Source organism: Gopherus evgoodei, chromosome 19 (assembly GCF_007399415.2).
Source record: "Gopherus evgoodei ecotype Sinaloan lineage chromosome 19, rGopEvg1_v1.p, whole genome shotgun sequence".
Taxonomy (NCBI): domain Eukaryota; kingdom Metazoa; phylum Chordata; order Testudines; family Testudinidae; genus Gopherus; species Gopherus evgoodei.
In genome coordinates this window covers 1344789-1362441 of record NC_044340.1, presented here as the reverse complement: position 1 = coordinate 1362441, position 17653 = coordinate 1344789, and the positions used below count along the sequence as shown (strand labels likewise).

At 43.3% G+C, this 17653-nt stretch overlaps 1 protein-coding gene across 3 annotated transcripts in view; it reads left to right on the top strand.

Annotated features, from left to right (window-relative positions):
- KAT6A (lysine acetyltransferase 6A) overlaps window positions 1-17653 on the top strand; it is a 76574-nt gene that overhangs the window by 31991 nt on the left and 26930 nt on the right. For 2 of the 3 annotated variants that reach the window (XM_030538609.1, XM_030538607.1), the window contains 6 exons: window positions 3008-3116; window positions 5575-5690; window positions 5893-5974; window positions 6820-6955; window positions 10216-10532; window positions 11666-11784. In XM_030538609.1, the coding sequence (XP_030394469.1) occupies window positions 3008-3116; window positions 5575-5690; window positions 5893-5974; window positions 6820-6955; window positions 10216-10532; window positions 11666-11784 (879 nt within the window). The remainder of the gene's footprint in view (window positions 1-3007; window positions 3117-5574; window positions 5691-5892; window positions 5975-6819; window positions 6956-10215; window positions 10533-11665; window positions 11785-17653) is intronic. The other variant, XM_030538610.1, reaches the window with a different exon arrangement.

Here is a 17653-nt window from a genome sequence, read left to right as displayed (position 1 = left end):
GTCGATGCGAGGGCGGCATGCAGGTTGCCTTCAGCAACGTGCCTGCAGAGGGTCCGCTGGTCCCACGGCTTCAGCGGACCTCCCGCAGGCATGCCACCGAATCCGCGGGACCTGAGACCTCCCGTAGGCATGCCACCAAAGGCAGCCAGCCTGCCTGCCGTGGTTGGGGCGGCAAAATACCTAGAGCCGCCCCTGCATGTGCCATTGCTTTGAAAGAGGAGGACAGCTGTTCTTGTTGGGATTCTTATTGAGTAGGAGCTGCAGTGGTCCAGAGGATAGAGTACAAGATTAGGACTGGAGGGATGTGGGAGTCTGTTTCCAGCTCTGCCACTGGCCTGCTAGGTGACCTTGAACAAGTCACTTCACCTCTCTGTGCCTATGTATCCCCATTTGTAAAATGCAGATAATGATATTTTGCCTCCTCTGTAAAGTGCTATGAGATCTTCTGATGAAAATAGCTATGTAAGAGAGAGGTGGTAATGTTATGGCAGAAATCATGTTTGTTTAATAATAAGGTAATTTGCACTTGGAGGAATAAGTGCTGCATAGAAAGAGGGCACTGTAGCTAAGGAGAGGCAGTGGGATAAAAACACCTGACAGGAGAATACAAAAGGAAGAGAGTAAAGGCAATTTCCTAAAATATCTCAATTCACATAACATCAGTGCACCAGCAGATCACATAGTTTCCAGAACTAACCTTGAACAACTAACTGTCTGTCTGGTTCCTAAGCCTAACCAGGAATGAAAAAATAAGGTTTGTGGGTGTTTAGTATTATCCTCTCCTCTCCCAATTTTAAATGAAGACAAGGGATCCATGCACATCACCATCCTAACTGTGGAGGGAGATATTTACACCTGGCTCATCCTACCTGGTTTTCCCTTCCAACAAGAAACATGTCAGATCCTCCTAGTTTCTTCCTTCAAACAAAAGAAGAAAGTGTCTGTGGCCTTGGCTACACTGGCACTTTACAGCGCTGCAACTTTGCACTCAGGGGTGTGAAAAAACACCCCCCTGAGCGCTGCAAGATACAGCGCTGTAAAGCCTCAGTGTAATCAGTGCTGCAGCGCTGCGAGCGCGGCTCCCAGCGCTGCAAGCTACACCCATAGAGGATGTGGTTTACATGCAGCACTGGGAGAGCTCTCTCCCAGTGCTGGCGCTCCGACCGCACTCACACGGCAGCGCTTTGAATTTTCAAGTGTAGCCATACCCTGTGTGTTGTGTCCATCTATTCTTGTGTTGTTTGGTCTCTTTGGGTATGGCTACACTTACAGCTGTACAGCGTTGGGAGTTACAGCTGTCTTCGTACAGCTGTGTAGGGAAAGCGCTGCAGTGTGGCCACACTGACAGCTACCAGCGCTGCAGTGTGGCCACATTTGCAGCATTTGCAGCGCTGTTGGGAGTGGTGCATTGTGGGCAGCTATCCCAGTGTTCAAGTGGCTGCAACGTGTTTTTCAAAAGAGGGGGGTGGGTTGGAGTGTGACAGGGAGCGTGGGGGAGACAGAGAGAGTGGATTTTTGGAGCTGACACTGTGTCAGCTCCCTGCCTTGCAAGTTCTAAGGACTGGAAGATACACAGCACCAACCTTCAATCATTTTAAAAGTTTCAACCCCTTTCCCCACCCCTTTATTCACTAAATGCAAATAGCCTTCAGACCACATAAGCTGCTGCTCCAAAACGGACTCCTCCCCCCACCCCCACCATGTTGCTTCTCTCCTCAAGCAAACTGTGAACATTCCAAAGGAATTCCCCTGCCTGCCTCTGCTCGAGCAAACGAGCTGTATTTGTTTTTTAGATAAGCAGCTCCGGGAGCCTTGAGTTCACAACAAAACAGCAGAGTGGCTGAACAGGCATTCTGGGATACCTCTGAATACCTCGGAGGCCAATTACAGCGCTTTTGGTGGCCACAGTTGCGAAGCAGCGCTGCATCACCAGCGCTGCAATCCTTATACCCCGGGCAGAGCAGGAGTACAGCCAGCGCTGCAGTCAGGGAGATGCAGTGCTGTATGTGCCTTGCAAGTATGGACGGTGAGTAAGTTGCAGTGCTGTAAACCCACCACCAGCGCTGCAGCTCTCCAGTGTAGCCAAGTCCTTAGCCAGAATTCTAACTGGAAATGGAAGGGAATCCCATAGCTAATTCATCCCAGGGATGTAATTAGATACAGAACCAGTGGGATAGGCACTTGGAGATTTATCAGTAGGTTATTCTTAAAATCTCCTTAACCTGAGGGTGCGGGTTAAAACTTCTGATCTTATCCATGCTTTTTTTGTTGTTGTTTTTCCCCAAGTAGTCATTCCTTTCCAGGTCCTGCTTTGCAGTTAGCATCTAGCCCCAAGATACACACTGTAGTAATTTTCTACAACATTTGTCTTGAGTGCTTCCATCTTGTGGACACTATGAAAAACACTGCTCCGTCTCTGTCTGGGGTGTGGTGTGCGCTGAAGTCTGCTCTGGTAGAGAGAAGTGACATAGCAACTGAATCCTCCAGGTTGTATTACTGCTACATAAAATCAGTCTTTAGCTTGCAATTAGACCACTGTTTGATTGGTCCAGCCACATTGAAGCATCTTGTATATAAATGAGATCTGTGCATCTCTTTCTGGCATAAAGTTGCATCCTGTAGTAGATGTGATTAACATCTAAGATTGTATAATATATTGGAGCTCTTAGTGTGTCATCGTGTAATTAAAAACTGTATCATAATGCAGATGTACAAAGGGGATCATACTGAAAGTACAGAATTAAAGTTGGGAAATGCCAAAATTAAGGTTGAGTGCTTAACCTGCAACCTTAATGTTCTCTTGATACAGTTTTCTAATAGTTTTTATAGGTATGTTAATTTGCTCTTAAAGCTACAATTCCCAGACGCATCCATACAGTATATGTTGTATCATGGGGTTAGCGCTAAGTTGAATATAATTCTGTGTTGTATAATTAGTTGAAAATTTGTTCAACGGATTATAGATTGATCAATTATTGAGCACTTCGATCTCTGCTTTCCCTTACAGCCGGTTGCTGAACCAATCCCAATCTGCAGTTTCTGCCTTGGTACAAAAGAGCAGAATCGTGAGAAAAAACCTGAGGAGCTCATCTCGTGTGCTGATTGTGGCAACAGTGGTAGGTGACCACTTACAGCGCTCCTGGAAACAACTATAACTCTCAAATGCAGCCACCAGGGGCCTTTCTTGCGGCCACAGCCTCCTGGACTGTGATGGGGAGGTGGGGATGGGAGGGAGGGAGGGCAAAGTCACACCCCTTTCCCCTCCCTGTTGTTCCTGGATGCACCGCTTTGGTGTTGATTGCTGGGGCTACCAGTAGGGATTGGGCCCTGCCCCCCTCTGGAGTCACCTGGGGCACAATGCTGTAGAAGCAGGGAGCCAATGTTTTCCCTGCCTTCCCAGGGGTGTTGGGGCTTAGACTTTGGGCTTCAGCCTTAGAGTGGCACAGTGGCAGGCTCTGGATATGAGGCTTCAGGCTCCAGCCCCCTGCTACCTCCGTCAACCCCCATCTCCCCTGGCCCCCATTGCCTCCCCCGACCCTCCCATCCACGGATTAATTTGTCTCCAGGCTTGCCAGGGCTGAGTAAGTTTGCTGTGAAAAGTAATACCTGTATGTTTGTTAAGATCACTTTTCACAACAGACTTACTAGCTATCAGTAAATATATACATATCCAGATCATTATAATTTGTGCATATTTATTTGGGTTTCCTTAAAGCTAATTAAGTATTTTAGGAAAAAGTGTGAGAGTATTCGTATTCTGAGGCCACCAAAAATTTTGTCCTGAGAACCTCTAATCTAGTATGTCCCCAGATAACTGTCCTGGATGGGGAACAATAGGGTTTGGCTAGCTGATCTTTATGCTCCTTCAGTTTGGGGGACAGTTTCATTCAACTGCCACATAACTAGTTCAGTAAGCCCTTAGTAAACTTTTTAGAAAGCTGTCTTCTGTATGGCCAATTTTGTCATCTCTTTGACCCCAGTTCAGCAAAGCACTTCGGCATTTAAGTAGGTACTTAAGTGCTTTGCTAACTGAGGCATTTATACCACACTTATCCAAGACCTCCTGAAGGTATAAATTTTTAACAATGAGAGTAATTAACCAGTGGAACAATTTACCAAGACTCATGGTGGATTCTCCATCACTGGCAATTTTTAAATCAAGACCTGGATTTTTTTTTTTTTAAATCTGCTCTGGGAATTATTTTGGGGAAGTTCTATGGCCAGTGTTACACAGGAAGTCTGCCTAAATGATCACCGTGGTCTCTTCATCAATTCCAGGACCAGAAGGGACCATTGTGATCATCTGGTCCAACCTCCTGTATAACACATGCTGTAGGACTTCTCCAAAATCTGTCTCTGTCTCTCATCTTGGTATCCCACAGTCATCCTCTGTGCCTTTGTTCCATGTTGATGACTCACTTGATCCTTTAGCTGCTCATCTCCTTGCCCTCACCTCATTTTACCTGCAGCACTGGATCAGCTTTCTCATTGACCCACTCTAAATCTTGCCACTTTTTCTTGCATAACTTCTCTAAGATCCAGCCTTTCTTCTCCATCCACACAATAAAAATTCTTATCCAAGTTCTTCTCATCTTGTATCTTGTCTATTGCAACCTCCTCCTCTCTGAGTTTGACTAATCCTATCTTGCCTCATATATATCCATTCAGAACGCTTGCTGCAAACATCAATTTTCAGACTCACTGCATTTCTTCTCTACACCACATCAAATGTAAACTGCTTATCTTCACTTCACCGCCTATAATCTATTTCCTCTACCACCAATGATGCCAGCATTCATTGTCCATTTGTTAACCCAGATATGCTTATTTGAAAATTTTTCTTTCATGCTGCGCCATATGCCTGGGAGAACTTCCCAATAAACATCTACAAAGCCACCTCATTGTCCCCTTGCCAATCCCTCCTTAAAACTGTTCTGCCATGATGCCTGCAAAAAAACTTGACAGTGGCTAGGTAGTTGATGTACTGTGACCACTGCTTAACTTAGCAACCATTACTGTCTCATTGTTTCCTTGTGCTTCCTTTCTCTTTGTATCCATCTGTTGTACCTTGTCCTGTACTTAGATTGTAAATTGTTGGCAGTAGGGACAGCCTTTTTGTTTTGTAGTTATAAAGTGCCTGCAGTCTGACTCTGATCTAAACTTAGTTACAAACGACTACAAAAAAATATCAAGTTAGAAGTTCACTCTAGACAGAAACCTCACATGAGTCATCTGCTCAAAATGATATACAAAGGACAATTTAGCTTTAAAAAAGATCTTTATTTGTCTCTATGAGAGAGTAAATCAGTGCACAAAAATTTCTTCAGTTACGTCCAAATGTATTCAACTAGGAATGGGGCTGCCAAACTTCTTGCAATGTGTCTGATTTTGAGCTGTAAGTATGTATGAGCTGGAGTACCAAGTTCTGGTGAGATCTGTATTGAAATAGAAGGAGCTTCTGGGTATCTGAAACTGTATGTGAAAGATATGACTAATTAGACCTCCTCTATGTATGTCCAGAGCAGTGACAGCAGCAGAATTGCTTCCTTGGGGTTATCTATCCTTTTTTCATAGGTCATCCGTCCTGTTTGAAGTTCTCTCCAGAGCTAACAGTTCGAGTGAAGGCCTTACGATGGCAGTGCATTGAGTGCAAAACTTGCAGCTCCTGTCGAGATCAGGGCAAAAATGCAGTGAGTACTTCTGGAACCAAACATTTACAGCTTCTGCTTGGCTTATCTTTGGTTACCTAGTGAGACTCCAAACTAACCAGTACTGTGTACATTTATGATTGGGAACTTGACATAGCCTGTCTGGGATCAGTGGTAACTGAGAGCTGGACCTGGTGCAGTCCTCTGGTGTGAAGCTAACCAGAGCTGTCTGTCTCTTCCACAGGATAATATGCTATTTTGTGATTCATGTGACCGAGGTTTTCACATGGAGTGCTGTGACCCACCTCTCACCAGGATGCCGAAAGGTGAGGACTCTGTGTAACAAATGGAGGAATTAAAAGAGATGTTGGGGGAGAGGTGAATTGAAACTATTGGCATATCAGAAAATAAGAGAATTCCCCTCTTGTCCTTACCCATCTTTATCTCACTCATTGCACCACTTTTCAGGTACTTAAAGCCATAGCGCGAGGAGAGCCTGTATTTCATGTAACCTGCAGATGCGTATCCTTTATTCTCTTCCTCTCCTGCTTTCAATAGAAAGAATCAAAATGTTAAATTCCGGGTTTAAAAGTTTTCAGAGGTCTGAGAGGATGGAGGTTATGGTAGCAGATTTTCATTATCAGCTTCTTTGGGTGAGTGAGTAGCTTTGTGTAGAAGAAAGAAACCGATATGCAGTCTTTGAAGTGGCAGCAGATATTTCTGTTTGTGTAGTTAGTAGCTCCAGGAGCATAAGCTCAATTTATTCTGTTCTTCTCATACCTCAAAAGCCATGTATAAGGGAAGTCTATGTCAAAGTCTTCCCATGTGGTGTGGTGATGTCTCCACCTCGTTTGGAGGCACTATCCTTAAGTACAGTAGGAACTCATTAAATGGATGTCCTTCTGTACTATTCTTCTGATAATCTGATGCCTGGGCTCCTCTATACTTGCGGGAAGCATGCTTAAAAACTTAACTATAGAGCCTTTCTGGAGTGAGTGCTTCCACCAAGGCATGATTTGAGTTTAGTTGCTAGGACAGAAAGGTAGTTTTATTTCAATCTTATAGTAATGGGGGTCTGTCAGATGGTTCTTCATTCCAGCTGGAAGGGACCTGTACTCTTTCTTGCCTCTATTTTTTCCTCCATCCTGTGATGAGGCTGTGTGTCTTCCAGGTATGTGGATATGTCAGATATGCCGGCCACGGAAGAAAGGAAGAAAACTTCTACACAAGAAGGCAGCACAGATAAAACGACGCTATGCCAACCCAATAGGACGTCCCAAAAACAGGTTAAAGAACCAAAACACAACGTAAGTTGCTTTAAGGAGAAAAGGAAAGTGAGGGCAGGAGAGGGGGAATAAATGGGCCTTCTGTGGGGGGCTTTGTGTCCTATCTAGGGTGACTATCTCTTAGCCCTGGTCTACACTAGAAACTTACATTGGTATAGCTATGTCTCAGGGGTGTGAAAAATCCATACCCCTGAGAGATGTGGTTATTCTAACCTAACCCCTGCGCTAAATTGATGAAAGAATTCTTCTGTCAAACTAGCTACAACCTCTCACCTACCGACAAGAGAATCCCTCCCATCCGAAGCAATTGTGCCACGGTAACATTTTAAGTGTAGGCATACTCTTAGTACATAATTTTTCCACAGTTCTAATATTAACTCTTTTTTACATAGAATTTAGTTTCTCAGACTACTGTGTACAGTCAAGGAGCATTGGGGCATTTGTTCAGTTCTTTCTCCCTTTGCCATAATTAGATGTTTAGATTTAAAGTATTTCGATTGTTACTTCAGACTAGCTTTGCTGGTTTACAGCAGGACTCTATTGCAGCATGGCTCTGCTCCTATCAACATAAACTAGTTGCACTCTATAGTCCTCTGGAAATATTGCTGGAAGTTAGAAAAGTTGTAGGTTACATATATTGCCACAATTAATCAGAAATCTGAAACAGAAGCGGCTGAATATGAGCAACCCATTGAAGTGATATTTTGTGAGAGTCTGAAAGGGGCACTGATGCTTAGGTCAATGGAGGGAGCATTCTCTTTTGTTCCTTCATTGTAGTGGGGAGTCCTACAACATAATAGGCTTAAATGAGACCACTCTAAAACCTAATAGAGTACAAGAAAGGCAGGTCATGTATTTCACAATTTCATGACTGCAGATTTAGCTGCAAAATTCAGATATCAAGCTTGCATTTAAAAAAACATGTTTCTAGTCCCTATGGGTATGTCCACACAGCAAAGAAAAACCTGAGGCTGACCCATGCCAGCCACCTCTGGCTAGGGTTGCAGGGATGTTTCATAACTGTGTAGGCTTCCAGGCTTGGGCTGGAGCCCAGGTTCTGGGACCTTGGACGGGGAGGGGGGTAATGAAGTAGCCCTGCAGCCAGGGTCTCATGAGCCTGAGTTGGCTGGCACAGGCCAGCCACGAGTTTTTCTTTGCTGTGTAGACATAACTTTAGGTTGCAAAGTAAACCTGTGAAGAAAATAGCAGTTGTTTCATTGATGTCTGCCTGAGTCAACGGACATTCTAAAGCAATAGCTCTGAGAAGCATAAACTGCCTTATCCATTTCAATGGGTTTTTAAGTCTAAAACCTAAAAGATGACAGTTTAAATCTCAACACTCTTAATTATTTCACTAGTGATTGTTTTAGCAGAAACAGCCAGCCAGGGGCTGCTCTGGGCACCAGCAAAGCAAGCAGCTGCTTGGGGCAGCCCATTTGCAGGGGCGGCAGCTAGCAGGGATTGAGCATGGGAGCTGAGAACCAACGGGGGCCCCGGGAGCTATAGTTCCTTGGTTGGCTCCCTGCCTATAGAGCCAGCCCTGGAGCAGGGAAAGAACTACATTTCCCAGCAGTCCCTTGGCCACTACCAACAGGAAATGGGAGGAAGTATGATAGCTGAAACCTCATGCTGCAGCTCAAGCTCACTGTGGGATGGCACTGTGAATGGGGAACAGGCATGCCCAAGGAGTAGAAGGCTTTGGCCCAGATATCCCCTTCAGAAGACATCCCCAGACTGGATTAGGGATACTGGTGTGATCTCACCTTGCAGCCCCCAAAGAAGGAATTGGGTGGACTAAATAGGCAGTGCCTCTCTTTATCTGAAGCTTAGCAAGGGAGGTACATGGATCCCACTCGAATTTAAAATGAAAAGTAAGTGGGGTGAGGAGGCTGTGGACCTGGGCAGTTTCAGATATAGTAGCAGGCACGTAGGAGGATTTCCACTTCTGTGCCCTGGAAGCAGATATTGACTTTTCCTTTCCAGATTTAGCTAATATTCAGAAAGGGAATCTAGCACCTGCCTTCCAGATTTGAACACCTCAAGATTCAGGAGTGCTCAAGCTCAATTTGGACAGCTGTTACTTCATTTCTCCCAAATCAAATATACTGATCCACTGTAATTTGCTGTAGAAAAAGTAGATAAAATTGAGCAAGAAATGCTTCCCAGTGGTTTTTAGGACTGGAATTGCTATTCTCAACAGTCATTGCTTTTTTTTTTTTTTTTTTTAAAGTTGTTTAAAAGGAAGACAGTGATATTGCATTGGCAAATTCCCCATAGAAACAAAGAGTGGAACAAAAGAATAATAAAGGCACCTTGACTTTTCCTCATGTATGGAGGACAGTCTTATAATATGCATCCAGATAGCCTCCAATCACACAAGCTGGAAATTGTTCAACTTTACTGCAGTTCTGTAACCATATGGGAACCAATCCTATCTGTGTTCTGTGCACATCCAAAATTCCTGCTGAATGACCCACCCTGGGAGCAAGTCACCAGTGACCCAGGGCTGGGGCGGCAGGGGATGGGAGGGGGGTTTACTGGTGGGGGCGGAAGAGGGGTGCCCAAAGCTGGTGCAGCATGGGGTGTGTGTGAGCCCAGGCCTGGGGTGCCGGGGAGGGGGGAGAGAGCCCACAGCTGGGGCGGCAGGGGGGTGCGGGAAGGTGGAGGCCCAGAGCTGGGGCAGCAGGGGGTGCAGGTGACGGGGGGGAAAGCCCAGGGCTGGGGTGGGGGTAGCCAAATTTTATTTTGCTTGGAGCGGCAAAAAACCTAGAGCTGGCCCTGCAGCCAGCGAATGTGCATATCCCACAGTCCTTAATTGTTTGCTCAGCTGTCAGCACCTTCAGCTTCTTCCTGATGGTTTCTACAATGCAGTTGTACTGGCAGTATAAAATCTTTGGCAGTCAAAAAAGGAAGATGTGGGGACAGCATAAATATACTGACTTTAACATGAACATTACTAATACTGTGGCTGCTGTACAGATTGTATAATTCAATTTCATTTTTCATTCAGTAAAAACCTACATTTTTATATTTAAATGAATCTGCTAGAGAATTTCCAGTAAGCAGGAATAGTCTGGGAATTTTGCTCTGGAACTTAGGCCCAGACTGTCATGCAGTAAACAGGGCTGTGATTACCACTTATTGAATTGTGCAGTTGATGTCTATATACCATGGTGATTGGCATGGTACATAGATGTTAAACCAGTTTATTACCTTACCTAAATCTCTCTCTCTCTGCCACATCTACTGACTAGCCCTTTTTTCACCTACTGATTCTTTAGATCGAAAGGCCCCTTCAATAAAGTTCGAACTGGCCCTGATCGGGGCCGGAAGCGGAAGATCACTCTATCCATCCAGTCAGCATCGTCAGCAGAAGGAGGATACCTGGAACGGATCGATGCCCTGGACTTCTGCAGAGATGGCAGCACCACCTTGAAATTTAACAAGAAAACCAAAGGGCTCATTGATGGCCTCACCAAATTCTTTACCCCCTCCCCTGATGGGCGGAAAGCTCGTGGAGAAATGGTGGACTATTCTCAGCAATATAGGATCAGGAAAAAGGGCACCAGAAGATCTAGCACTTCAGACTGGCCCACAGGTAAAGGATCTGTTCCCTTGCCAGTGAAGGCAGCCTCTTTTAAGCCAGGAAAGGGTTCGCTGAGGTAAAAGATATTGAACAGATAAGAGCTGGTAGATGGTGGAAATTTGAGCTAGAGAGTAACAGATTATTATTCAAAAATCAATTTGATGTTATAATAGAGTGACAAGGTGGGTGAGGTAATATCTTTTATTGGACTAGTTTCTGTTGGTGAGAGAGACAGCTTTTGAGCTTACACAGAGCTCTTCTTCAGATTTGGGAAGTGTACTCCGTGTCACAGCTAAATACAAGATGGAACTTCAGCTTTGAGCAGTCCTGGACACATTATTACATGCCACTAGATGGCACTGTGGAGGGCATTAACTCCCCTCACTCTGTCTCCAAGTTTCAAGTGTTTTTTTCAGCTAAAGAATGCAGTCTGGATTGCAAATCAAGTGATCGTTTTTATGCTCTTTTCAGTCTTGTGTAATTTCCTGTATTATATGTCAAGTAATATCCCCTTTTCCAAAGCACCAGAAACCAATAAGATGATTAATCACTTAGTCATTGATTATTTTAACTACCCTTATACAACCAGTAGATAATATTCAGCAATACCATGCACGAAATCTCTCTTTAGCAATAATTATTAATATAGATACAGTTTTGTCACAGTAAAATTAAGCAAAATTCACAGAACAGTCATGGGGGGGAAAGTATGGTTTCAAACAAAAACATACCCATCAGAAACATGGCAAAGACACTAAGGCTATGTCTACACTAGAAACCTTACCGCAGCATAGTTGTACCACTGCAGCTGCACCACTGTAAGGTCTCCTGTGTAGCCACCCTAAGCCAACCGGAGAGAACTCTTTGGTCAGCATAATTAAACCACCCCCCAGCAAGCGACGGTAACTATATCAGCGGGAGAGCGTCTCCTGCCAACTTAGCTCTGTCCACGTCAGTGCTTCTGTCAGTGTAACTTATGTTGTCAGGGGTGTCTTTTTTTCACACCCCTGAGCAACATAAGTTTTACTGACAAAAGTGCTAGTGTAGACATAGCCTAAATGCAGTTGAGTCTCTTCTTACTAGAGGAAACGAATGCACTTATAGCTTTGCTAATGATCAGTGAGAAGTTTCTCTCTTATTCACAGACAATCAGGATGGCTGGGATGGAAAACAGGAAAATGAGGAGCGGTTTCTTGGGAGCCAGGATGTCATGACTGAAAAAGATATGGAGTTGTTCCGAGATATTCAGGAGCAAGCGCTGCAGGTAAAGTCAAATGATTAGTGTCTGGGAAATCTTAAACCTGTGCTACAAATAGAAACATAGAGAAAAAGAACTCCTATTGCTGAATCAGTCTGTCAGAGAAGCTAATTGCTCCATCCCCCTTTCTGAGAGAATGTATAGTAATGAGTAGTTGATTCAAGGAGGATGAAAGCTGTGGCTGATTCGCTTCACAAACCACAAAAAATTCATGAGAAGAAGAGGTTTATGTTCTAAAATAATGTATGTTATAATTATACTATTGTTTATCATTCACCTTTGACCATCTTACATGCCCTCTGTCCAGTCACTAATGCACACCCCCTGAGACTTATTCTAACGTTCTAAGATCCAGCAATCATTGAAGGAAAAAAAAAAAAAAAAAAAAAGAAAAACAGCTATCATCTGCAAGGTAAATGTTCTCTTCCCCAAATAAGGAAACCCTCCCTTCCACTCAAACACTCCCCCCCGAAACAAACAAATAAACAAAACACCCACACAAAACAGAACAAAACAAAAAAGCCTCTGCCTGAAGCCCAACGTGATCAGGTTTCAGCTGTAGTCCAGTGACCACATTTTTGATAAAATCTGATATTTCAGATCTTGCAATGCAGGACTCTGAAATATTTTGGCATTGAAAAGGAGAGATCATCATAGCTTCTATCTTTGGAAGATTTTGAGATATTGGACTTAAAAATCATTATATTTTTATTGTTGTATGTAGTGTAGTTGTAGCCATGTTGGTTTCAGGATATGAGACACATAAGATGGATAAGATAATGTCTTTTATTGGACCGACTTTTGTTAGTGAGAGAGCCAAGCTTTCATGCTTAGAGCTTCTGAAGAAAAGTTTGTGTGTAAGCTCAGAAGCTTGTTCCTCTCACCAACAGAAGTTGGTCCAATAAAAGATATTACCTCACCCACCTTGTCTCTCCAATTATATTTTTAGGTGTTTTTGGTCAAACTGAGAAAGATCCCGTGCAGAGTGAGTGAGAGACTGATATAAAAAAATATAAGCAATGTCTGTTTTATTCTGCAAAATGATCTTTGTGTGGAATATCTGTGAACATTTTAGTTGTATTTTTCCTGCATGTCCCCTTAATCATTCTTCGCAAAGTTTCAGAGATCTGGGCTTAAGGAAATAGAAAATTTATACTTAAATGCTTTGAGGGGTTGTATCTGTCTGGCACTGCCCTGCCCCATCTGATTAGTTCAGTATCTCTGTCCATATATGCAGTTTGTCTGTAACTGAATGTAGTGCAGTTATTCCTATAGCATCATTAGTAAGGCTATGTTTTAATCATGGGTATTTTTAGTAAAAGTCATCAACAGGTCACGGGCAGTAAACAAAAATTCAAAGCCCGTGACCTGTCCATGACTTGTACTATATACCCCTGACTAAATCTTGAGTACTCTCAAGGGTAGCATCCCGGGGTACTGCTATTTGGAGGGGTGGAGGGAGGATGGAGAAGGGTTGGCAGGGAGGGCAGGCTCCCTACCTGGCTCCGCACGGCTCCCTGGAAGCAGCAATGTGCCCCTCAACTCCGAGGTGGAGGTGTGGCTGGGGGCCTCAGCACATTGCCCCGCCCTGATTGCCGGCTCCACAGCTCCCATTGGCCCTGGTTCCTGGGAGTGCTGCAGGGATGGCACCTGTGGGCGGAGGCAGCACACAGAGCCACCCCTCTGCCTAGGAGCCGAGGGACATGTCGCTGCTTCCGGGGAGTCCCCCAACATAAGCACCACCTGGAGCCCTCATCCCCTCCTGTGCCCCAATCCACTGACCCAGCCCTGAGCCCCCTTCCACAGCCAAACTCCTGCTGCTGCTCAGGGATCGTGACCCGAGACTGCCCCAGCAGTGGCCATGCATCTGGCCCAGGGGCTGCCCAAGCCACACCAGCCACTGCAGCAGTCCTGGAGGTCCCAGAAAGTCATGGAATCTGTGACCTGCGTGACAGACTCACAGCCTTAATCATTAGGCATGCATAGCATATTACAGGTAAACTGAAAGGACAGATCCTTGCCATGAGTAGCTTACAGTCTGTTAGACAAAGGTCAGATGGAGGCAGCAAACAAAAGAGGGAAGGTGAGAGCTGCAGTAAAAGATTATAAAATGCTTTTGATACATACATCTCTTGTTGTTTATATTTTTTGTTTCATGTTTGAGGAAACTAAAAATGCACTGAATTGACAGGTCTTAGGACAAGAACATAAGAGTACTGGAGAACAAGATGAGCAGTAGGTAACAATAGAGCTGTGGAGAGCTTTGAAGGATGTTGCGTTAGAAGGGTCAGAGTAGAGCAGGATTGGCTGATGGGAGCAGTTGTATATTTGGACTGCCTAAATAGTAGCAATTTGGAGTCTAAATAATAGGAAGTGTATTGTATGGAGCCTCTAGCCTACTTAGAATGGTATTCTTTAAGTAACTCCTCTATTTCTGGCCCAGGGTGATGATAGAATCATAGAACTGTAAGGCTGAAAGGGACCTTGAGAAGTCAGCAAATCTAACCCCTTGCACCTGCACCATCCCGGACAGGTGTTTGTCCAACCTGTTCTTAAAAACCCTCCAACGATGGGGATTCTGCAACCTTTTTTGGAAACCTGTTCCAGACATTAACTACCCTTACAGTTAGAAAGTTTTGCCTAATATCTAACCTAAATCACCCTCGCTGCAGATTCAGCCCATTAGTTCTTGTCCTACCTTCAGTGGACATGGAGAACAGTTGATCCCCACTCTCTTATAACAGCCCTTAACGTACCCATAGACTGTTATCAGGTCCACCTCAGTCATCTTTTCTCAAAAATAAATATGCCTAATATTTTTTAACCTTTCCTTATAGGTCAGGTTTTCTAAGCCTTTTATACTGTTTGTTGCTGTCCTCTGGACTCTCTCCAGTTTGTCCATATCTTTCCTAAAGTGTGGCGCCTGGTATTGGACCCCGTACTCCAACTGAGGCCTCACCAGTGCGAAGTAGAGCAGGACAATTACCTGTGTCTTATGTTTATTCCTCTTAATGCTTCCCAAAATATTAGCCTTTTTCACAACTGCATCACATTAACTTATATTCACTGTAACCCCCTGATCCTGTTCAGTAGTACTGTCATGCCAGTTATTCCCCATTTTGTAGTTGTGCATATGCTTTTTCCTTCCTAAATGAAGTACTTTGAACTTGTCTGTATTGAATTTCATCTTGTTGATGTCAGATCAATTCTCCAATTTGTCAAGGTTGTTTTGAATTCTAATCCTGTCTTTCAAACTGCTTGCAACTCCTCCCATCTTATCTGAAAATGTTATAAGCATACTCTCCATTCCATTATCCCAGTAATTAATAGATTGAATAATACTGGACCCAGGACTTACCCTTGTGGTGGGACTCCACTAAATACGCCCTCCCGGTTTGACAATGAATAGTTGATAACTACTTTTTCAGTACAGTCTTTAAACCGGTTGTGTACCCACTTTATAGTAATTTCATCTAGACTACATTTCCCTAGTTTGCTTATGAGAATGTCACATGGGACTGTGTCAAAAGCCTTACTAAAATCAAGATGTATCACATCTACTGCTTTCCTCGCTATTCAGTGGGCCAGTAACCTTGTCAAAGAAGGAAATTAAATTTATTTGACATGATTTGCTCTAGCCAAGTCCATGCTGGCTATTCCTTATAACCTTGTTATCCTCCAGGTGCTTACAAATTGATTGTTTAATAATTTGTTCCAGTATCTTTCCAGTTATCAAAGTTATGCTGACTGTTATATAATTCCCTGGGTCCTCTTTGTCCCCCTTTTTAAAGATACGTACTGTGTTTTCTCTTCTCCCATCCTCTTAGCCGCCATCCATCCTCCATGGATTCTTGAACAGTTCTAAAATTACTTCAGCTAGTTCCTTAAGTATCCTATGATGAATTTTATCAGGCCCTACCAACTTGAATACATTTATCTTATCTAAATATTATTTAACCTGTTGTTTTCCTACTTTGGCTTTTGTTCCTTCCCAATGTTGTTAATATTGATTGTGTTAAGTATGTGGTCATCATTCACGTTTTTAGTGAATACTGAAGCAAAATAGACAGTAAACACTTCAGCCTTCCTAATGTCATAGGTTATTAGCTCTCCTTCTCTGTTAAGCAGAGGATCTGTACTTTCCTTTGTCTTTCTCCTGCTCTTAATGTATTTAAAGAACCTCTTCATATTGCCTTTTCTCTCTCTTGTTTAGGTATAAATCATTTTGTGCTTTAGTCTTTCTGATTTTGTCTCTACATACTTTTGCTATTCTTTTGTGCTCTTCCTTAGCAGGTCATCCATGTTTCTACTTTTTGCAGGATTCCCTTTTGATTTTCAGCTCATTAAAAAGCTCCTAATGGAGCCATATTGTCTTCTTACTATTCTTTCTAGTTTTCCTTTGCATGGGGATAGTTTGTACTTGTGCTTGCAATATTGTCTCCTTGAGAAATTGCCAGTTCTCCGAACTCTGTTTTCCTATATAAAAATTGCATTAGCCTATATAAAATCACCATCTGGCTGTGAGCCTCTGTGTTGTTCTGTCCATTTTTATAGTTTTCACAGGCTTAAATGAGCTATTCCTTCTAAAACTACAAGTTTTGCTCTTTCCTTAAGTATAACTATCCCTATGCAGGTTGTTCCTCTTACTCCAGATATTTGGGCTTCTGTTTATCTTCTGTTATTCCATAGTAATTGGAATGAACCCAACCTAAATATAGTCACTATATACAAAGAGCGTTAATGAATAATGAGTTGTGATAAGTCTGCACTAAACCACAGCAGTGAGATAAACCAAACGAATATGAGAGCCATTAACCCTTCAGATCCCAGCACAAATGCAGCAGCACTGTACAAAATTGCTTGTTTCTGATACTATTACATGGGTGATTTAAAAAAACAACAAAAAATGCAACCCCCTAATAAAGTGCCATAATGACTAGCTTTTTCAGTCAGAGAATTTTGGCTTAGAAAAGTAAATGAAAATCTGAAACTAATCTTCCAGGAATTTGGACAGAAATTTAGTAAATAGATGCCATTGTCAAACACTTGCTGGCCAGAAAAGGAACAAGTTTTGGAAAAACAAACTAGATGTAATGTATTTGATATTGCAAATAATCTGGTGAAGGCAAGTTTAATTTTAAAGTGAAGTAGTTTGTGGGTTGGTTTTGGCAGGGATTGGGTTAAACAGTGGTTGAGATGCAGTTGATGCAAGTGCCTGTGTAGAGCTGAGCTAAATGCTGCACCTGAGCAAACGGAAATGCAGAAGCTGAATAAAGTAGCACAGGGAAGAGACTGAATCTGTAAATGTGAGAGTCGGAAGTAGTGTAGGGGCAGACCGCAGCAAGCCTGCGAGTTGTTCAGTACGTCTCTTGGTGGGAGCTTTCTCCTGTCTACTGCAATGTGCAAGCAGCTGTACTGGAGTTGGGTCTCCACATTTACACTGGGCATTCATTTGGAGGAGAGGTTGATTGATGATGCGAGGGCACAGACGCAGGAGACATTGCCACAGGTGCACATTACTCTTTGTTCTTCTTCCTTGTAATATGCCTGACGATGCCTGGGATGATTGTGTTGGGACTGACTGCCAACTCCGCATTGTTGCTCTCAGGAGCAATGAAGGAAGAGTATGCAGTGATGTTCAACTAGACAAGAATAGAGATTCTTATCAGAATAGTGTTGGAGATTCTTCACTGGATTTACATAGATATAAAAAGCTCCCTACTCCTTTCTTCATAAATTAGCTTTTGTCAACAGGTGTAATTCTCATGTTGCATATATCCCATTCTGAAATGTGTTGGGTGATTGCACTTTCATTTCACCATGGGATCCAAATACTAGCCTATCACTAGTGTTAGCTTTTAGCACCAAAGGTGGT